Source organism: Canis lupus, chromosome 12 (assembly GCF_003254725.2).
Source record: "Canis lupus dingo isolate Sandy chromosome 12, ASM325472v2, whole genome shotgun sequence".
Lineage (NCBI taxonomy): Eukaryota > Metazoa > Chordata > Mammalia > Carnivora > Canidae > Canis > Canis lupus.
In genome coordinates, this window is record NC_064254.1 from 11,677,718 (window position 1) to 11,698,374 (window position 20,657).

Below are 20,657 nucleotides of genomic sequence, written 5' to 3' on the forward strand. Positions count from 1 at the left end.
CTGCCTTCGGCTCAGAGTGTGATACTGGGGTCCTGGGATCGAGTTCCACATCGGGCTCCTCACGGGGAGCCTACCTTTCCCTCTGCCTGTGTCACTGCCTCTCTGTCATGAATGGATAAATAAAATCTTTTTTTTTAAATTTTATTAAAAAGGCACAGAGAGAGAGAGAGAGAGGCAGAGAGACACAGGCAGAGGGAGAAGCAGGCTCCACGCTGGGAACCCAACGTGGGACTTGATCCCGGGTCTCCAGGATCACACCCTAGGCCGAAGGCAGCGCTAAACCGCTGGGCCACCAGGGCTGCCCTAAAATTTAAAAAAAAAGAAAAAAAATTAAAGAATAAAGGCATGGCCTAGGCCGATAAAAAAGCTAGGCTGTGATCTCTGGCACAAAGGTAGAGAGGCACCCAAGTAACTGTAGCAACCTGTGTGCCCTTCGGCTGGGTGCCTCCCTGGCCTGCTCCCAGTTTTCGGCCTCATGGTATAGCAGGAACCAACAAGATGGTTCTGCTCTGAGAATCACCAACAGCCCCATGGGACCACCATACTCAAAGGAAAGCAAGCATGGGCCCTCTGTGACCACCCTGTTTGTCCTCTGTTTTGCTGTCTTGTCCTGGGCATCCTGACTCTCCCAAGCCTTGGCCTTTTCCCCTTACAGATTCTGTTCTAAATCTGTCTTGGGTGGCACCCAGTTCCCCCTGCCTGGCCTCTGTGCCCTCTCTCACCACCTGACTCTTCCTCACCCCTCCCCCACCCCTTTCTTCAGTAGCCTTCTAGTCATCTCTTGACTGCAAGAACCTTGGGCTCAGGATACCTGGGTCAGTCCTTCCTGACTCCTCTAATGGCCCCTGCCAAGATGCAGAGCTCCACCCTTGGCCCTGGGCCCCCCAGCCCGATCTGCCCTGTCTCAGTGTGGGTGGGGCCAGGGGAGATCATCATAGCAGCACAGAGCAGATCCCCCCCTAACAGTGGTCCACCCGTGTTCCTAGTGGGGGTCTGGCTTTGGTGAGTGCAGCTCTGTACCCCTTGAGAGATCCTCCTCACAGCACGACCAGAGTGAGGAGGCAGCAGGGAGGGGCTCAAGGGAGCTGCAGTTCCTTCGGGGTCTGCTTCTAACCCAGATCCTAAAGCTTCCAGATGAACATGCATTCAGGCTCCAGGGTGCCTGCAGCAGCCACAAGGGTCCTTTATCTTACCTTCACCTCATCAGCCTACCTGGGGAAGATGCCATGCATTACACTCGCTGCAGGGTGTGATGGCCAAAAGAGGGACTCGGCATGTCAAATGCTCCCATACCTAGTGCTCATCAGAACCCACAGTGACTCTAGTCCAATTCCACAAATGAAAACAATGGAGCCCTGCTTAATTAATCTCCCCAAGTTAGAAAGCCATCCAGCGAGTGGCAAGGGGGATTTGGGTCTCCAGCCTGCCAGGTGAAAGCACTTGTGACCACATCCTCTCTGAGACGGGCTGGAGGTCCATCCCTGTCCACTTAATCCCTCTCCCAAGAGGAGGGTGCTGAGTCACACCTGACTCCCTCCACCATTCCCCCCAGGCTGCCATCTTCACCCTACCTGACTCCTGGCATGGAATGATACAGCCTCAGAGCTGGAGGTCTCCTGTCCCCTTTCAGCCAGGAAAGTCTCTGCTGCCCCTGTCAGATCCTTAGCAGTCACCACACAGGCCATGTAATCAAACTCCTGCATTTTATTTCTGGAGAAAGCCCTGATCCCACTTCCAGGGCTACCGGAAGGTAGAGAAGCTCTGGGTACCTGTGCAGGAGGCATAGGGCACCCCCCGAGAGCGAATCTGCAGGGTGTGGAAGGTGAGGGGTGGGTTGGGGCCTGAGGAACCCGGGTTCAAGGACTCGGTGTGAGGCTCCATCACAGTCATGGGGACTGCATAGGACAGCATCTGGGGCTGGTCATCATGGCGCCTCACTGTGCCCTTGCCCAGGAGGTGCAGGATGCAGGAGAGGACGTCGGTACTGTTGCAGGCAGATCCCCTACCAAGGCTGCTGACCAAACCCCTGGGAGGACATGGGCCCTTCTGCCAAGCATCCAGGACCTAGGAAGGACAGGGAGGAGGGTGTAGCAGGCGGGAGACACAGCTTCCTCTACCTCTAGCTCCTACTCCAGGCACAAGCTGCCAGCTGGTGCGCCCTAAGGCCATCAGGCATGCCCAACCTCACCCCTCAGACATCTATAGGCTCCATGGTGAAGCAAGTGCTTCAAAGGTGGACAAGCCTCCTCCTGTTGGCTACCCACCCCCACCTACCCGACAGACAAGCTGATCGATATGCAGCCCCTTGTCCCCGTGGGCCTTGAGGATCCGGACAATGAGGCAGTTCAGAAGGTTCCGCCTCTTCTCCAAGTTCCGGCCCTCTTCATCCTCAGCTTTCAGGTACACCTGAGGTGGGATGAGCCACACGTTGCCCCTCCTTGGCCTGGGCTCCTCGCTGGCATCTCGAATCTTGAGCACACCTGAAATAAAAGCTAGTCATAGCAGGGAGCCCACAAAGAGGCTGAAAGCAGAGGCCCCTCTGACCCAGGTCTATACCTCCTGGGACATCGTTTTCCTCTCGAAGGTCCAGGGGGCCTCTCAAAGATGTGAGAGGTGTGATCGCCTGATTGAGCATGTCTGGAGAGAGCCCCGAGAGTGCCAGCAGACTTTCCACGGACACAGCCTTAGAGGAGAAGGGAAATATTCAGGGTCTCCCCAAACGGTGGGACAGAGGAGGTTGAGGGAGGAAGGACAGGGAGGTGAGGTTTAGGGAAGAGGGGTGAGGGACAAGGTGCAGAAAGCAGGGCTGCCTAGCTGGGCCGGGCCACCTGCAGGTCATTGAGATACAGCAGCAGCCACATCTGGACAGTGGACACGTGCAGGGTCTGGTCCCCAAACTGCAGCTCGGCCCGGCCCAGCCACGTCCACTGCAACCGCCTCTTCGGGCCCTGCTCCAAGGCCGGGTAGCTCTGACCTGAGAAGGATCAGGGCTGGTGAGGGGGGACTGTTGGTTGAGCCCTACCCCTGCTAATCCCTGCATAGTGTGCGGCCAGTGTTTACAGACACTGTGGCTCCAGGTCTGAACTTCTAGAGCAGCCTTCTCTGTGTCTGCCTCAGGTAAGTCTTGTGCCGGCGGACTCTGATCAGTGCCTTCCAGAAGTTCCCCATTTTGGGGGTTGGGGGAAACCATGAAGTGAGGAAGGCCTGGGGCTCTCATCAAACGAATATCCAGAAGAGTAGGAATGAGGTCTCCCTGGTTAGTCTGGGAGCCCTCCGAGGGCAGGCTCTGAGTCTCTTCCCCTTCCTATGTTGCTGCCCAGCCCAGGACCAGTGGCGAGCCTAGATTATGATGACTGACCAGAAGCCAGACCTCTGCCACGGAAGAGAAGTCCTTTCCGGTGGTCTCAAGTTCCCTTGCATCTATCCCCCCCACCCCGCCCTGTTCTTTCAAGAAAGTCCTTTGTTTGTTTTAAGAACAGAAAAGGCAACAGCTTGGGGACCTGGTGCTTGACAGTCCCAGCCCTCACCCCAAACCTAAGCTCCTGCCCTTTCTTCTCAAATCCAGCCCACCGAGGCTCCCACCCAAGGCCCACCCCCACCCCCACCCCAGGCTCTTTCCCCAAATCCCATCTTTTTTCTGACTCCTCACTCTTGCTGTAGAAGTTGGAGTATCGGTTCAAAGTGCCCCTGAGGTAGGAGGGCAGGCAGGTTCTGGGGTTCAGCGTGTGGCAGATGGAGGCAATGGGCCAGCAGCGAGGTGACAGGACTAGCACAGACACTTCGGGCATTGCCCCCTCATAGTAGAGATCCTCATTTTCCTCCTCCTCCTCCTCCTCTACCACGTTTGTGACCACAGCTCCCTCTGCTTCCTCTGCCTTCTCTCCCTTGTGTTCCTTGTCACTGGTCTCATGGCCCCCCTGAAGAAGAAACACAGGGTTCCCGACAGCTGCTGGGCCTCCACTGGCCTGCTCCTCGCCTCCTTCTGCTGGAGCCCACCTGTATCTTCTTCTCGGTGTCCTCTAGCTTCAGGAGCTCCTGATCGAGCCGCTGGAGCTGGTAGACATGGAACTGGCGCTGCAGCTCCTCAGAGGTGCTCAGGCTCTGTAGCATCTGCTGGGGGAGGCGGTTGGGGAAGCAGGGGCCGATCTGCTCCAGCACAGCCCCCTCCAGCCAGCTGGAGCCCACGCCCAGGAGACGGTCGGCCATGTAGTGCCTGCAGCACACACAGAGCAGGCGAGCCTCAGTGCCTGCTCTGGGACTCCAGCCTGCCAACCACCCCAGACCCTCAGGTTCCATGAGCTGGAGCTGTCCCAGCCCCTGTCATTTGCTCCCCACCCCAGCACTCCCTCCACCACTCCCTAGGCCCACTCACTGGTAGTAATGTTCGAAGGTGGTGGCTATCTCCAGGCCAGAGAAAATTAGGACTGTCTCCAGGCACCGCTGCAGCTGCGCCAGCATCTCCATTCCCCGGGCTCCACCAATGCGGCTGCCCTGGATCCGCTGGTCAATGTGCCGGGCAAACTGCTCACTCACCTGGGCAATGAGAGGGGCACAGGAAAATCATGGACAAGCAACTGGAGGAGGTAAATGGGAGCAGAGGAAGGTCTGAGGAAGTAGATATGAACAGCTGAGCTGCTTCCTAAGTTGGTCAACACTTTTACCAAACTCTTTTAAAACTGTTAACTGTTGTACAAGTTAACAATTTTTTAAAAAAGATTTTATTTATTCATGAGAGACACAGAGAGAGAGGCAGAGACACAGGCAGAGGGAGATGCAGGCTCCATGCAGGGAGCCTGACGTGGGACTCGATCCCGGGTCTCCAGGATCACGTCCTGGACTGAAGGCGGCGCTAAACCGCTGAGCCACCCAGGCTGCCCCCAGGTAACAATTAAGAGCTGTTTCTTTCCACACTGAACATGTCTAAAGACTAAACTAATAACAATAATTTGATGCAAGGAAATGATTTATGTGCACAGTTGGTCACGCTGCAATGTCACTGGCCCAGCAGAACAGCCGGAAGCAGCTTGAGCAGCCACTGCCTCAGCTCCTCCTGCAGCACTGTCAGCTTGCCAGTGTGCTTAGCCTGTCCTACTTTATCATCTGCCCAACTGTACCCCTTCCCTGGAAGACTATCGATTGGAGGAGAGGGACTTTGTCTATCTTCAGCTCTTACCACAGTGTCGGACACATTTTAAGCACTTATTAAATATTTATGGAATGCTGGGAATGGCAGAGCAAATTCCAGGACATCCATTAGATGGAATTTATACAAAAATAAAAAATAAGGACAAAGAGCAACACTGAAAAAGGCTTTTATTTATTTTTTTTTAAGATTTTATTTATTTGAGAGAGAGAGAGAACATGAGCAGAGGGGTGGAGGGAGAGGGAGAAGTAGGTTTCCCGCTGAGCAGGGAGCCTGATGTGGGGCTAACGTGGGGCTGATGCAGGGCTCAATCCCAGACCCTGAGATCAGGACCTGAGCTGAAAGCAGATGCTTAGCTGACTGAGCCACCCAGGCACCCTTGAAAAAGGCTTTTAATATAATGGTCAAGGGCACCTGGGTGGCTCAGTCAAGCATTTGCCTTCAGCTCACATCCTAATCCCAGGCTCCTGGGATCAAGCCCAGTGTCAGGCTCCCTGCTCAGCGGGGAGTCTGCTGCTCTCTCTTCCTTTGACCCTCCCCCTGCTTGTGCGTGCACTCTCTCTCAAAAACAAACAAATAAATAAGCCAGCCAGCCAGCCTGGGTGGCTGGGATGCCTGGGTGGCTCAGCGGTTGAGCATCTGCCTTCAGCTCAGGGCATGATCCTGGGGCCCTGGTATCGAGTCCCACATCAGGCTCCCTGCAAGGAGCCTGCTTCTCCCTCTGCCTGTGTTTCTGCCTCTCTCTCTGTGTCTCTCATGAATAAATAAATAAAACCTTAAAAAAATAAAATCTTTATTAAAAAAAGAAACAGAAGGCATATTAAAATATATTAGGACTAAAAAAATAAAATGAAATAAAAAAGATATATTAGGACTGCACACCGTCACCATTTGTTTTTCTTTGAATTTTCAAAAACTTGGTTATATACCAATCCATGTTCCTTGCTGTAATGGGAATAGAAGGGTAGTCATTCTGAGGAGGTGGAAAAGGAGGGTTTGTAGGGAGGGGCCCCAAACATCACAGGAGAAGTGAGGGCTAGAGGCTTACGTGGGCAGCTTTGAGAAATGGGAGCTTCAGCAAGCCACCAGCACAGCCATTCTGCAGCGCCAGCAAGAAAGCTGCCCGTGGCCCAAACAGCTCGGAGCTCGACTTCTGCAGATTATGAAAGTGTTCACAGTAGCGCGGCACAAAATCATCATCCCGCCAGTGTGATGTCAGAAAGTTGTTCACCTGGAGGGAAGCAGTCCCCATGTAAAGGGACAGCCCGGCATGCCACCCACTATCCAATTCCACCCTCCCTCCCCGGCACCAGCTCCTGCCCACCTGCTCCTCCACCACGGCCTGCCAACAGCGGGTCAGGTTTCTCACGATGCTGCTGGGAAGCCCCCGGGTAGCCAGGGAGCTCCAGTCATGGCTTCTGTTTCTGCTCTCTGTGGAGACAGGGGAAGGAGCTAGGCAGGGGGCAGCCTCTCAGCTCATGGATCCTCAGACAAAGGGGAGCCCTGGGTCCTTCCTGACATGCTGCCACCACAAAATGCTGCTCCTGGGTGGGGGTGACACAAACTTGGAAGATGAACAGACTGAGTGGGTAGGGAAGGAAAGTGTGAGGAGGGGCAGAAGGCTGTAGAGTGAAGGGGCAGGGGGCACAGAGAAACACTTCTTACCGAGCTCCCACCCGAATCCCAGATACTCACTGGTCCGAGGAGCAGCTGCTGCTGGAAGGGGCGCCTCACAGGGCTCCACGTGCACCAGCAGGTGGGTGAGGCGGCGCACCCGTGAGGAGAATGCAGCTGCGCGGCTCTGGGGGTTGTGGGCAGCCTCCCGACACTCCAGGTACTGGTCCAGCAGCCAGCCCAGGGGGCTGATGCCATCCTCATCTGGAGGTTGGGAAGAACAAGCCAAGGCAGGGCATGTCTCCAGGGCAGTGGGAGAAGCTGGACTGGACAAAAGCACCGAGAATGAGGGATTGGACAGAAGGTACAGGGGGGCAGGGATGGAGGCAGGTAGCTAGGCACCCCCTGTCTTTATGGTGTCAGCTGGCACCTGGGAGACATGGGAAGGGAGATGGCCCCTGGGCTGGGAGGAGAGGGACACTGGGGTACCAAACCAACACAAGTACCCAAAGGGCCAAGAACATAACGCACGTGGCTCTAGGGCAGAGCAAGAAGGGGCTGGTTAGTGGGGCCCGGGGTCAGGATGGTTACCAGGGGAGGTGATGTTCTGCACCAGGGGGCTGACCAGGGCCTCCCAGCAGGTCTTGCCCAGTGCTTGGGCGGCCTCGTCATCAGGGAGGAAGCGATCAGCAAAATTCTGCTCCTGGCGCAGAGCCCCATTGAGTCTGGGGGTAAGGATGGGGGAGGCAGGTGTCAGGGGCTCGAGGCATAAGTTACCCCAGCATCCCTCCAGTCTCAGGCTGCCGGCTAGCCCCTAGCAACCAGACCAAATCTCGACCCAGTGCTTTGAAGCTCCCCTGTGTTAACTGGCACATTCTCTTCCGAGCCCACCAGAAAAATCTCTTCTCTTTATTCTTTCTTTCCTTCCCCAAACCACAGAACACTCCAGCCCCCTGCCCAAGCATGTTAACCCTCCATATACACCCTCCACAGAACCCTGCCTAGGGCCACCTGTATTACTCTTACCTTTCACAAACACACAGCCACACACACACACATGCTCGCACACACCTAGAGCTCAGGTGCAGGAGGCTCCTGCGGTCTTCTGCTATGTCCTGGCTCCAGGCCTGTGCCCGAACCATGTAGAAGAGACGTGTGTGACGACACAGCTGCTCCCGAAACACTGGCCAGAATGTGGGCTTGGGGCCCAGGACCTCCAACCCCCGAATGCGCGTGTCAATGCCGCCCTGTGAGGTGCATAGGCCTGTTTTCACCTGCCCCACATTCTCCTCAGAGCTGGGGGGAGGCAGTCACACCTATGTGCCTGCCTCCTGGAGCTGTCCACACCCCAGGCTGGAGCTCTGGCTCACAATCTGCAATAGTTATAGAACCCAGAGCTCCAGACACCCAGACCATACCCCAGGCCCCTGCCAAACCTGTTGGCAGCGCTTTATGCGGATCTGGATGATGGGCCAGAAGCGGGTCAGGTTCTCCAGCAGGATCACCCGGCTGGCAGAGGGCATCACATTGACCTGGTGCAGGGCAGAGAGGGCTGTCAGCTCCCCGTGTGTGGATGAGGAGTCTGCTCCTGTTCTCTTCCTCCCTCGGCCCAGGAAAGTGTAGGGTCCTGACCAAGGGGTCTCAGTGCCACCCTCACTGCTCAGGGCCTGAGGCCATCACAATGGCACAGGGAGAAAGGATTCTACTTTCTAAAGGGCTCAAGACAGGGAAGAATTTAGGAGGTTAGGAGTCTGGGCGGGAGGGCAGACCCTGTGAAGGGTGGTCTAATGGCATAGGAGTCCTTACCGAGTTGAGTTCCGTGTTAAGAGAGTTGGTGCTGTCACCCCCAAACACCACCACCCTGGCTGGCATATAGCTCGAGTCTTCACCAGCCACTAGCAGAGTCAGCTGCCTGGGAGCAGGGAAGAGGAAACAATCAGAACCGGAACAAGTCATGTCTACAGACAGAGCCAAGGGGCCCCTTTCGTCACATCTGGGTTCAAGGTGGGGGAATGGTGCTTCCCCCAAGACAAACACAAGGAAGTCACAACAAAGCGTATATGTGTGGCTAGGTGCACGTGTGGAGTGTGCTACCTGATGAGAATGCCCTGGTGCATGTGCAAGGTGATGTAGTGGGAGCCGGCGCTGCCGCTGGACTCCCAGTAGGTCTTGGGGTTGCGGTCCGTCAGCTTGCTGGCCCGGTGTGGGTTAGAGGACACCTCCACTTTCTCCCAGCACTTGTCCTCCTTCACTTCCATACTGGAACCTGGGGGCAAGTGGGAGGGGGTGGCTGTCACAGCCTGGTTGGTATGGAAGGAAACAGACACAGGTGTAGGGGTGTGGAGTAATGTGGGGAGAGGCACAGACCCTGGCACAGATATCTGAGGAACACGTCAAAGAAGGGGATGTTGATGGGTCGGTGGGTTCGTCGGTGGTCCTCGATCTGGCCCAGCACCATCTGCAGCCAGAACAGCAGAGAGAAGGGGCACAGGAAGGAGGGAGGGACACATGTGGAGAACATATGGAAACATGTATGGAGGAACAAGACCCAGCAGCAATGGGACTTCCTCTGGAACCTGGCACAGCAGGACCAGATGGGGAAGGGAATGCAGAGAACAAATGCCCTGGGGTCCACTAGACTCTCCTACCTTTCCCAACTTCAGGAACACATCTTTTTCCCACTGCCACTGCTCAGGGTTCATATTCTTACCCAGCTGCGAACCCCCGAGCTTCCCCCTTCCCTCCCTCCTGACCTGGATACAGCCTCCCAGGATGTTGGTGGTGAGTTTCCGGTAGAGATGGGCATGCTTCTCACACTTGAACACCATGTCCCGCAGCTCCTGAGCCAGCTCCAGTTTGCCCAGATGCTTTTCCAGAGCCTTGGAGATGGCATCTCGGGCTCCCAGCTGATTCAGCACCACGGCATAGTCCCTACTCACGGAAGCGAGGCGGTGCAGGAAGAAGATCAGTTCCTGGAGCACCTGACATGGGGACAAGGCTGGTGAAGAAAAGGGATGAAGCACAAGCCACAGGGTGTCCTCAGGAGTACTGATTACACACCCACTGTGTGCTGGCTGCTGGGGCGACAACAGTGAACAGACAGTGAGGAAAGAAGGCAGGAAGGGGGGAAGATGAAAGGGCTGGGTGCAGTCAGAGAACCCAAGGCAAACAGTCACAGAAAAGCTGAGATGCTCTGCTGTCCTGGGGTTCTCAACTACTGATTATGTTGGCAATAGGTGCAGAGAGCTTCCCAGTTTGTTCCTTTTTAGGCCATGTCCCAAGAAGCAGTTGTGGGGCTGCATTTTGAGATGCTCAGGCCCCAGACACAGATACCCTGATGGCAGGGAGGAGGCGGAGAGGGACACTCAGTGAGTCCACCTCCGAAATGAAAATCTGGGTAACAGCCAAAGGCATGCATTGCAGACACCCACTGCCAAGCGTTCCAAGCCCAGGACCTCTCTGTGACAGGGGATCCTGAGATGTGATGTCTCTTCCGCCTCCTTTATCCCCCTGTCCCTTAAACAGGAGCTCAGCCAAACAGGAGTCACTAAGGCTAATGTAAAATAAATGTAACCTTTTGTGTAAGAAAGGATATGGCAAATCAGATCATCCACTTGGGCATATTTATACTTGCAAATGGGCACACAGGAAGGACACATACATTAATACAAATGATAACCAATACAGGGCATGGGGAGAGGCACTGGAAAAATTGGATGGAAGTGAGAACATATGGAAGTGAGAATTCTCAGTGTATCCCTTGTTAGGCCATTTTAATTTGTGACCTGTATGAATATATTACCTATTTGAAAAAATCAAATTTGATTTTAAAAATAAATCCTAAACCAGGAGCACAAAGGCTCCATCGTGCCCTCCAGAGGCCCTCCTTGCGACCTCTCCCTCCAGCATCTCCCCAGAGCAAGATGGGAGTACCTCTCGGTCAGTGTCTGGTGACCGCAGGCAGGCCATGCAGGCGTCCATGGCCTCGTGCCAGGGGAGCAGCAGCGCCTCGGGGAAGTCCACCAGCTGCATCAGGATTCTGGGGAGGGGGTGGGGAGGCAAGAGATGTGTAGCTAGCCTCAGGGACCCTTCTGCCCCATGCCCCTCCCCACCCCCTCACCTCAGAACGGTCAGGTGCAGGGGCTTGTTGGCTGCCGGGGTGGCGAGGCTCTGCATCAGGATAAGGAAAGGTTGGGGCTGCCGCTGCAGCTGCAGCAGGAACGGCTTGATCTCTGTCTCCTGGGGCCCCTCTGAGCTGAGAGCTCGCTCCAGGTCCAGGAAGGTTCTCCCAGGTGGACCACAATCCACCAGCAGTCGCCACAGAGGAGTGTCAGGATACTGAGCTGGGGGTTCTTTTCCTACAGAAAGGTGGACATCACAAGAGTTGGCTATCGTTGGTAATGTCAGGATCAGAAAAGGACAGACACGTTCATAACTCCTAATTTTTCCTAACAATGTTTTTTGGGGAGATCCTCCTAAAATGAGTTTGGGGATCTTACAGCATCTCTTAATGTATTTAAAAGACAGCTCTGTGACAAATCTTATGTTTTATATTCTTAAAATAGCATAGGAACTTCCCGTCTGCAAACAGCAGAGCATTTCCCTATATCTAAAAGCATGCAATTAATTTGGCTTTCTCTACAACAGGAAAAGTTCAATGTGGGGCTTTATGAGACTTCAAATCTCTTTCAATTTTCTGACTTTCCATCCTCCCTCATTCATTGGAGGAAGCAGCTCTATGCATCAGATTTTTCCTTAGGTGCCAACTCTTCCAGACAGGATGGTACAAAATCAGCATAGACACCTCTCCTAGGCTGAAGCCCTTCTAGACACCAGTCTGCAGAGCTGCTGCAAAGTCTGTCTGGCACCCCACCTTCCACTCTGGCTGCACCTGCTGATTCCTGAGGCTGGGCCTGGGCTTCCAGAAGGGTTGGGTAAGCTGGGTGCCCTGCCAGGGCCTCAGGCCCGTATTTCCTGTAGACACGGCAGTTGAGCAGGTCCCTGAGAGCGCTGTCATCAAGTCGCTGTGGCAGAGCCAGCAGTAGGTCCTGGGCCAACTCCATGGGCACAGCCAGCTCAGCCAGGATCTCGTCATCCAGAATCTGTCACCGGGGAGAAGGTTTCACTGCAGGTAGCCCTGCCAGCACAGAGGTTCCAGAGGCACTAGTAGGGGTGGGGATCTCTGCACACACCTCTCCATCCTGAACCTCTCATGGCTGGCAGCTGCCTCCTCCCATATGGCTTTCCAATGCCTCTGAACATTCTAGATCCTTCCTCTGCAGCCCCTTACACTGTGGTCCTCCACTCCCCATCCTAAGCCTCCCAAATGCTCTCTCAGTCCAGCCCTTGTATTGAGTCCTCCAACTTCTGGGTGTCTCCAGGCTGGGTACCTCCCCATCCAGGTTCTCCTGGAGGATCTGGAGAACCTCCTGATGGTCAGGCCCGTCCAGCTTCTTGATAAAGAAGAGGAGCTCCCACCACTCCGCCTGGGTCAGGTGCTCACTCTCCTCAGCATCCTCATCCTCAGGCAGCACGTAGGGCACTGCATAGAGCTCTGTCATGGGCTTCCACCGCCAGGAAGGCAGAGCTATGGAAACAGGTCAAAGGGCACAGGGATATCATTGCCTACCCAGCTCCTGTGCTCCTGTGCTCAGAGCTGACCCTGTTTCCTCTTGGGGCTCACCTACACCCAGGGCTCCACTGACCACTGCCCCCTGGTACTCATTGGCCTCAACCACATCCTCAATGTCTTCCTCAAAGCCCAGAATTTCCAGCATGTGCCAGTGCACCCAGTAGGTGCGGCCCGTCGACTCCCACAACACCTGGTGGATATGGGAAAAAAGAGAGGGAAGAAGAGATGGCTCACTTCAAGACTGGCTATGCTGTGGCCCAGTGATGAGGACATACAGCCCTCAGGCTGACCACCTGGCCAGGTTTAGAGCAACCTCCAAAGAACACAATGCTGGCATACGGAGAACACACACACACAAAGGATGACCTGTCCTATGGGAATAGGCTCTGCTTCTCCTCCCACCCACTCGTCCCCACACTTCCTCCTGGCCTCAGCTACTCTCTCTCTGACCCTGACCTTTGGGAGAGTCTTGCTTTATCAGTTTTTTTCCTGGGAGTGAGTCTTCCTGACCTCATAGCCTACCCAACCCTGATTTTCTCAGCCCTCCAAATGGCCCCCTTCTCACCTCCCTGACCTCTTTTCACCACTCCAATCCCCACAGGGTTTTTTTTTTTTCCATGGGTGGCCTGCCAGAGCCCCCTGTATGGAAGCCCCAGTTATGCTCCCCCAGCTAGAGCCCTGACAGCATCTCACACATGTCTTGGCTCACCTGCACGGGGGGCATGCCGTTGTTGCTCTGACGGAACTCTCCCTCATCCCCAGCGCTGACCTCCTCGTAGTCATCCAGCATGCGCACTCGCATCCCAGCCTGCAGCGTCTCTCGCACATACAAGGCATAAGTATTGCCACTTGCAAACTCAGAGCGAGGGCGGAACCTCCTTGACCTCCTAATGGAGGGCTGGGCCCGGGTGGGTGGCAGCCCGGGGCCAGCCTCTGCCAGTTGGGGCTGGAAGATGGAGCAGGAGGACCGTGCCAAAGGCCTTTGTCTGCTCAAGGCCCAGTCCCAGCGCATGGCCTGCACCAGCTCTGAGATCAAGGTGCCCATGGCCATGCTGAACTCCAGCTCCAGTCGATCCCTTTCCCCACTCAACTCCTCGGGACCAGAGTTGTTCTGGGCTCCTGGTTCTGCAGCACTGTCATTCAGCTGGTCCAGAAGGGAAGTGACGTGCAAATAGCGCTTCACCAGGGAGAAGAGTAGCCTTCCTGGGACCTGTAGGATGCAATCTTTGGCCTACATCCACCTTGTCCCAGCTTTAGCTCCTCTTTCCACACCATCCTTTAAGGGCAGGTAAAAAGGCTTGGTACTTCGGTCTTGTTTATAGCACCCCCCTACCGAAACCTCCCCACAGAATACCTGTGGCAGCTGGATGCCTTCGAAAGACATAGGGTGTTCAGAGAGTGTGGCCTGTGCAAACAAAGCTAGTAGAGCACAGCGGCTGTCAAAATCCAGGTGTTTCTCAATGGCCTCTTGCTGGCTTAGTGACAGAAGGATCTGGGTCCGAGTCCCTGAAACTCACACCCAGTCAGTAACTGCTCACATTGCCCTTCCGGGCATCCCTCCTAGACCCTCTTCTCTCTCAGTCCAATCCCTTTGTCACCCTTTGGGGATGAAATGTTTTGCTAATTAGCTTAAAAAAAACTTACTATCTTTCCTATATTCATATTTCATATACATATATATCCTACAGTAATCAAATACCTTAACTCTTCCTTTGCGTAGAGATTCGATTAATGTGAGATTCTTGAGGATTCAGTCCTTTCTCTTTCTTTTCTAATTTTTTTTAAAGTAAACTCTAGGGATCCACTCTGGGTGGCTCAGTGGTTTAGCACCAGTGGTTTAGCACCTGCCTCAGGCCTAGGGCATGATCCTGGAGACTCAGGATCGACTCCCACATCGGGCTCCCTGCATGGAGCCTGTTTCTCCCTCTACCTATGTCTCTGCCCACCCCTATGAATAAATAAATTAATTAAATAATAAATAAATAAATGTAAACTCTATGCCCCAAAAGGTGAACTTACAACCCTGAGATGAAGAGTTGCATGCTCTTCTGAATGAGCCAGTCAGGCACTCCCTCACCCAACCCACAACCTGTCCCTTCCTCTTCCTACAGAGATGTCCCTATCTACCTTCCTATCTCCTTTTCTTCCAACTCAAAGAGAAGGACAACAGAATTATTCAGGCACTGATGAGGCAGAGGCTCTTGCCACAGTGTCATGTGAGGCCCCAAGCTAACCAGCTTCCCCTTCTTTTCTCCCCACACTGTTCCTCACCAGCATCATGGGAGGCCAGGGCTTGTATCATCCGGCCTGCACTCCAGCGAATCTGATAATCAGGACTACTCAACATGTGCATGAGCAGGTCCAGGACCCTTGGGTCTTTGAATACCCCAGTCAGGGGCTCAATGCTGGCATAGGCGCTGAGTACATGGACAGTGTGAAGTAAAGGAGCAGGAGGGATGGTACCCACACACTCTTCCAGCTGCCGGAGGGCCCTCTGAATTAAAGACTTCACATCAGTTTCCATTTCCCCCAACACAGATTTGTCCAGGGCCCCAGCCTCCCCTGTGATCTCCTGAGAGGGGCCGATGACCTGGCCGTCCTCGCCCAGCATCTTGTGGCAGTTGGCATAGATCTCGTCGTTGGACATCCACAGTAGGATATGCTCAGCCTTGCAGTCCACTTGGCTAGAGCCCCCTTCCCCTTCATCCCCACGCCTGAGGATGAGCCAGCGGATCTGGTACTCAGGATGCCCATCGTGGCCTACCCGCTGGCGGATCAGCTCATCTGGGTAGGCATGCAAGCCAGGTCCCAGAGGCACTCTGAATTCCCTGTAGCGGAGTTCCCCCACCATTCTGGCACCTGAGACACACAAGGAAAAGAGAACAGGCAAGCTAAAATGAGAGTGGGAGTTCAGAAAATCAAGGACGTCCAGGAATTGGGGAAGCAAATGTGGTAACAGCTGTCCAGTTGGCTGGAGTAAAGCAGGGCCCAGGAGTTGCCTGCTGCAGGCTGGGTGGGGCCAGACCTAAGCAGGGGAACACTGGGGTGTTTGTTCTAAGAACACAAAATTTGGTTGAAAGGGGGTTTTGAAGGCCCTGCAAACTGGAGTGGGTTGGTTTGGAGCAGTGGGAAGGGGACAGTGTGGGCAGGGCAACCTTGGAGTTACAAGTGAATCCCAAGGCCCTGGGACAGGCAGCAGCCCTGAGGAGATAAATAAAGCCCGGAGGGGTGTGGGGGTGGGCTATGTGTGTTGGGGAGTGAGACCCTGAGTGCCTGGAAAAGGACATTAGGTCTGATGGTTGAAGCGCAGGAGTGTGTCAAAGAGACAAGAGATCCGGAGAATTGTCGGTGGGTTGGGGTGGGGTGAGGGCAAGGCGCGATGGGCCGGGAGGAGACGCTGGTGGGCAGCAGAGGCGAGGACTGGGGACACTGGAGCAGCAGGGCCGGTGGGGGCGACGGGAGACCCAGGACGGGGTGCACAGGAGACACGGTGGGTGAGCGGCGAGAGGCAGGTGGACCCGAGGAGCTGGGGGCGCGTGGGAAGGTGCAGGGGAGGAGGCTAGACGGGATAAACGAGAACCCCAAGGCACTGTGGAAGTAGGATAGGGGGACGCGAGATCGAGCGGGCGCGGGGCCGGTGGGCGAGTGTGCAGAGGAAAACCCAGGGTAGGGGCAGGGGCCGCGGCGGGGCTCTGGCCACCTCAGAAGTCGATGGGGGTCCCGGCGCGAGGCCTGTCCTTCGCTGAGCTAGGGACGCAGCGCAGACGATGGCGGCGATGCTGGCAGAGGTTTGGGCCCCGCCTGGGCCCCCGAGGGGGTCTAAGCGGAGAGGCGGGAGGCGGCGTGCCTCCGAAGGACGGGCGGGGGCGTGGCGCGCAGAGACCGAGCACCCCCGGGCGGCCACTGTCACCGCCCGCGCGCACAGGTCAGCGGCCGCCGGGGCGAGGCGGGACCGGGCTCAGCCAGCGGCGCCGCCCGCCCAGCTCTGGGGCTCCGCCACCCGCCCGGAGCTGCGGCTCATTTCCGCTGACCCAGCGGAAAGCTGGGGGCCCTAGGAGAGCGCTGGGGCGGAGTCGCCGGTGCCACCTCGGCAACGGGCGGCACCTTTTCCTCTGCGCCGCCCTTTCCTCTTCCTTTCCGTATTCCCTCCTCCCACCGGAAGTGTTCTCTCCAATTCCCGAAGTCAGAACCGAAGAAGACCTTGGAGGTCATTTATTCCTCCTCCTCCCATTATATTTAAAAAAAAACAAAAAAACAAAAAAACCCCCACGAGTCGGGGGTGGGTGGGGTGGCTAGAAAAGAGGGGAAGAGCTCCAGTCTTCGCCGCATAACGTCCTTTCCTTTCTCTTCCATCCTTGTTTGCACCTGTGTTCCCCCACTCCCCCAGGTCTAGTATGTACCATCCTCCCTCCCCAAAAAACAGTAACAGATAAAAATAGGAGCGATTTTATTAGAATTCAGCGATATCAGTTTTGGGCAGCTGCCGAAGGCAGCTTGACATAACTCTTCATGGGAGGCAATGGTCGAATCTTGCGGCCAGCCCAGCCCCCCTTTCGGTGCCATAGCCCGCTGGAAGGCCTCTTGCCCAGCCAGCGGTTCCGCCCAGCCTTGCCGATGACCCGTTTGTTATGATCAACGTTGGATACCCGGCCCACTGTTGCCATGCACGTTTCCAGAACCTGACGGAGAAAGCGGATGGAGGAGAATGCACCACTGGGAAAGAACATGACGTTGATTTCCTGACTCTGGGGAGGCTTCTTACACTCACTGAGAGAAGGGAGAGGACAGGAAAAAACCACAGCATCATCGAACCTGAGTGCAGGTCCTATGGTAATTTGAAAACAAAAGGCACTATTCCCTCTCCCATTATAGTGCCAGCCTGACAGGGCATGCCTGGTCACATGGCAGAAAAGGACACACCTAGCTCAGGGTGGTTCCTAAAACACCTGGGAACTATCCCAGACAAGAAAGGTGCATTCCGATAATTCCTCCTTTGCTGATCCCTCCCACCTATACTCACACACACCTGCATCTGCCTCTTGGATGGCAGCTGGATGATGGCTGTCCCATTCACTTTCCGAAGCAGCACACCACATGTCCCTGGGGAAGAGGGAAGCCACTTTGCTGTCTTCCACAAACGAGGAGGCGGGGGAAAATTTACAGGGCGACATAGCCCATACCCTGACCTTGCTTTGCCCTTTAGGAACAGATACCCTGAAGTAGGATGCACACAATGTTTTAGGTCAAAACACAAGCACCTCTCCACTCTCGTTTTTCTTCTTTTTTTCTGCCAGAGGACTACATGTGGGGCCAGGACTTCAGAGAATTGTGACCTCAGGTACCCTTTGGTCTTCCAAATTTTAAGACTCCCCATCCCAAAGCAGCTCCTTTCCTCATACCTGCGGCTCGGATATACTGGGCCCCCCGGCCAGGCTCACTCTCCACGTTGTTGATGAGGGTTCCCACAGGCAAGGCCCCAAGAGGATGTGCATCCCCTTCCCGAGCAGCAACTAAAAGACAGAACTTCATCAGCACCAGACCCCTTGCATCCTCCGGGCCCATACACATCTGGCGGCACTCTTACCTGCCATTCGGCCTATGTGGTCAGAGTTCAGGATTATATCTCCAGCCTGCATGTTTTCTGTGGCAACGATCCAGCGTTTCCGGCTACCCCCAGCAACCAGAGCTATGTCTGCTGATCTGTGAGGGGTGAAGACATATGAGCAGATGATCTAGGCAGCCCTACATGTTCTGAAAAGCCACAGATGAATCATTCAGCCACACCATCATCTCACATCCCAACTTGCCTACAGGGATCATAGCGGACCATGATGACCTTCTCTTCAAAAGGTCCTGGCTTTGTTTCCAGCTCAGGCCGGAACCGCAGAAAGTCAATCATGCGATAACGCTGCTTGTGGCCCCCGCCAATACCATGCACTTGGATTCGTCCTGTGGTCAGGGTAAGTGCAGAGACATGACCCAGGTCAGATGAATCAGCTCCCAGCAGGGGAACAGGCTCATCCTGGGAAGACAGCAATACTTCCTAACATTATGACACACCAGAAAATAATAAAAAATTTGCATAGTGCAGTGGGGTAAATGGGGGTGGGGAAACACCTACATGGAGCTTGGTAAAAACATAATTATAGGATATTGAAATAATATAAGACTTCGAGACAAAATCGTTATAAATTAGTGAATCCAGTAAGTTTACAGAGTGATGTAAATAGAGCTCAACTTTTGTAAATTTCTGAAGGGCGTGAAGAAAAATGTCATGAGCTTCATGTGTATGTCTGGTTTTCTTTCTTTCTTTCTTTCTTTCTTTCTTTCTTTCTTTCTTTCTTTCTTTCTCTCTTTCTTTTTCTTTCTTTCTTTCAAGATTTTATTTATTTATTTATTCATGAGAGACACAGAGAGAGAGAGAGAGGCAGAGACACAGGCGAGGGAGAGGCAGGCTCCATGCAGGGAGCCCAACGTGGGACTCAATTCTGGGTCTCCAGGATCACGCCCTGGACTGAAGGCGGCACTAAAGCGCTGAGCCACCAGGGCTTCCCTACCTAGATGTTCTTAAGGAGCACAGACCACCTTTGTGTTGCTTTGTATTCTCCTCTCTGGTTCTTAACACACATACTATATACAGGAGTCCAATAAATGCTTTTTTAATTACATTCTTCTGCCTGTCAAGAAATAGGCCTAGAATCCTAACATGTTTTTCCCCTTTAATGCTTAAATCCTCCTGGTCTTGCTCTTACCTGTGTGGTTTCGGCCCCCAGACTTCCTCATCTTCACTGGTGTAATGGTGTACTTGGTACGACTCTTCCAGGACACAACATTGGCATTAAGGGCCACAGAGGTAAGCACTGGGCGGCAGGGGATCAACACTGAGGAAGAGGGCAGCTGGAGAAGGGTACTACTTGTTACCTAGAGATAAACAAAAATCTTTTTAACTTGAAAGGTAACTGAAGGAGAAGCATCAGAGAACCAAGGGTGGAGGAGGCATAGACCAAGTAGCCTACTTACTTCCAGGAATGTCCCAGATCAGCTGTTCAAAAACTCCACCCTTTACTGCTTGCACAAATACCAGGGTGGAATGTTTACCCAGGTATATGTATATTGATTCTCTCTCATCTGATCCTATAACCTCCGAAGTATTTCTTCAATGGCATGTTCTTCCCGTTGTGCATCACCTTCCAAACTTGGCTCAGAACCTCTCTTCTCTGGGAGGCTCTTCCTTCCCTAAACAATTCCCTTTTCCAAGCCTGGTAACTTTCACACACCCATAGCCACCATCAGTGCCAGTGCCTTTTGCCCCTCTGTATTCTGTTTCTGGGAGTTTTCCAGATGTGAATGGGGTGGAGGGATCATTTGTCTTGTTCTCTGCTGTATTCCCAGCATTTTGGAGTAAGTTACCTTGGTTTTGAATTTTAAGTATGCATCTGCCAAAGTCTACCATCATCCAGAAAGGTCCAGAGGAACAAGACTTAAAACTTTTCTGTGACTTACCAATCGTCCACAAGGGACATAGAGGATACCTTTCCTTCGGCTCCTAATCTTGTTATTTTGCCCCGCATTCTCTAATCTCAGCAATAATTCATCTTTAGTGGTTAAGAGCCCAGATTGTGAAGCCAGACTGTCTAGCTCCAATATTTGGTGTATGACCTTGGACTGCCAATCAGTTTTCTCATATATAAAATGGTAATGACAACTGCCTTATACATTGGTTGAAAGGAGTTCATTTCTTTAAATTATCTATTACTTATGCTTGGCTTACGATTGGTGCTATCAGTTACTATTGAACCCTGTACAGTGGCCTGTAAAGTACTTTCGCCTCCGTATCTCATCCGAGGAATCCAGCGGCCTGGTGGGACAGGAACACTTAACAAATCAGAAAGCTGAGGCTGAGAGTGATTTATTCAAGCGCTCGGGCCGGGCGGGCGTGACTTCTGACCAGACTCATTCTCCGCCTCCCATGCCGGGGTACCCTCTCCGGCGGCCCGAACAGAAACAGCATTTCCAGATAGGGTGGATTACCTGGGCTGCTGGCAGCAGGCCCGGGCCGAGGGCAGCAGCGGCTGGGGGCGTCAGGCTCAGGGAGCCCAGGGCGCGAGTCAGTGCCCTCAGGGCCATGAGGGTACCGAGGCTCCGCAGGAGTCAGCGCACCACCATTACTTTTAGTCAGGCCGCCTGGCGTCTATAGATGACGCCAACGAATCCTGGTGCGGTCGCTCCTTCATGACGTAAAGAGGTGGGCAGAGACTCCGAGCCCAA

The 20,657-nt window shown here is 54.1% G+C and overlaps 2 protein-coding genes across 7 annotated transcripts; both read right to left on the reverse strand.

Annotated features, from left to right (window-relative positions):
• Positions 1-1,684: 1,684 nt before the first annotated feature.
• On the reverse strand, positions 1,685-16,371 carry CUL7 (cullin 7). Of its 4 annotated transcripts, none has more exons than XM_035697484.2 (26): positions 16,090-16,371; positions 14,661-15,248; positions 13,744-13,895; positions 13,099-13,599; positions 12,441-12,579; positions 12,148-12,344; positions 11,649-11,859; positions 10,878-11,115; positions 10,691-10,796; positions 9,511-9,738; positions 9,125-9,215; positions 8,852-9,023; positions 8,564-8,669; positions 8,194-8,289; positions 7,829-8,004; positions 7,349-7,482; positions 6,839-7,021; positions 6,468-6,574; positions 6,192-6,374; positions 4,373-4,533; positions 3,997-4,213; positions 3,650-3,917; positions 2,829-2,974; positions 2,557-2,683; positions 2,275-2,480; positions 1,685-2,064 (listed from the first exon to the last, which is right to left on the reverse strand). In XM_035697484.2, exons 2-26 carry the CDS (start codon positions 15,238-15,240, stop codon positions 1,741-1,743), a joined length of 5,049 nt encoding a protein of 1,682 aa, XP_035553377.1. In that variant the 5' UTR covers positions 15,241-15,248; positions 16,090-16,371; the 3' UTR covers positions 1,685-1,740. The 4 variants fall into 4 exon arrangements, with proteins under 4 accessions (XP_035553377.1, XP_025274617.1, XP_025274618.1 ...); XM_025418832.3 differs by having other exon boundaries at positions 6,839-7,078; positions 16,090-16,365; XM_025418833.3 differs by having other exon boundaries at positions 11,631-11,859; positions 16,090-16,365.
• A 448-nt stretch (positions 16,372-16,819) lies between these two features.
• On the reverse strand, positions 16,820-20,635 carry MRPL2 (mitochondrial ribosomal protein L2). 3 transcript variants are annotated; one of them, XM_025418840.2, is made up of 7 exons: positions 20,421-20,635; positions 19,142-19,310; positions 18,197-18,338; positions 17,974-18,089; positions 17,789-17,899; positions 17,416-17,603; positions 16,820-17,068 (listed from the first exon to the last, which is right to left on the reverse strand). In XM_025418840.2, exons 1-7 carry the CDS (start codon positions 20,514-20,516, stop codon positions 16,856-16,858), a joined length of 1,035 nt encoding a protein of 344 aa, XP_025274625.1. In that variant the 5' UTR covers positions 20,517-20,635; the 3' UTR covers positions 16,820-16,855. The 3 variants fall into 3 exon arrangements, with proteins under 3 accessions (XP_025274625.1, XP_048948531.1, XP_025274626.1); XM_049092574.1 differs by having other exon boundaries at positions 16,820-17,156; positions 20,421-20,632; XM_025418841.3 differs by having other exon boundaries at positions 17,416-17,489; positions 20,421-20,621.
• Between the last annotated feature and the right edge of the window lie 22 nt (positions 20,636-20,657).

Bases quoted from the DNA above. Each gene is read 5' to 3' on its own strand.
- MRPL2 (XM_025418840.2), bottom strand. From the start codon at position 20,516: ATGGCCCTGAGGGCACTGACTCGCGCCCTGGGCTCCCTGAGCCTGACG. The intron at 19,311-20,420 runs GTAATCCACCCT...GTTTATCTCTAG, and splicing joins GCCTGCTGCCAGCAGCCCAG to GTAACAAGTAGTACCCTTCT. The intron at 17,900-17,973 runs GTAAGAGTGCCG...TCTGTCTTTTAG, and splicing joins CCACATAGGCCGAATGGCAG to TTGCTGCTCGGGAAGGGGAT.
- CUL7 (XM_025418831.3), bottom strand. From the start codon at position 15,240: ATGGTGGGGGAACTCCGCTACAGGGAATTCAGAGTGCCTCTGGGACCT. The intron at 8,670-8,851 runs GTAGCACACTCC...CCCTGCTCCCAG, and splicing joins CACCAGGGCATTCTCATCAG to GCAGCTGACTCTGCTAGTGG. The intron at 3,918-3,996 runs GTGGGCTCCAGC...TTTCTTCTTCAG, and splicing joins ACACCGAGAAGAAGATACAG to GGGGGCCATGAGACCAGTGA.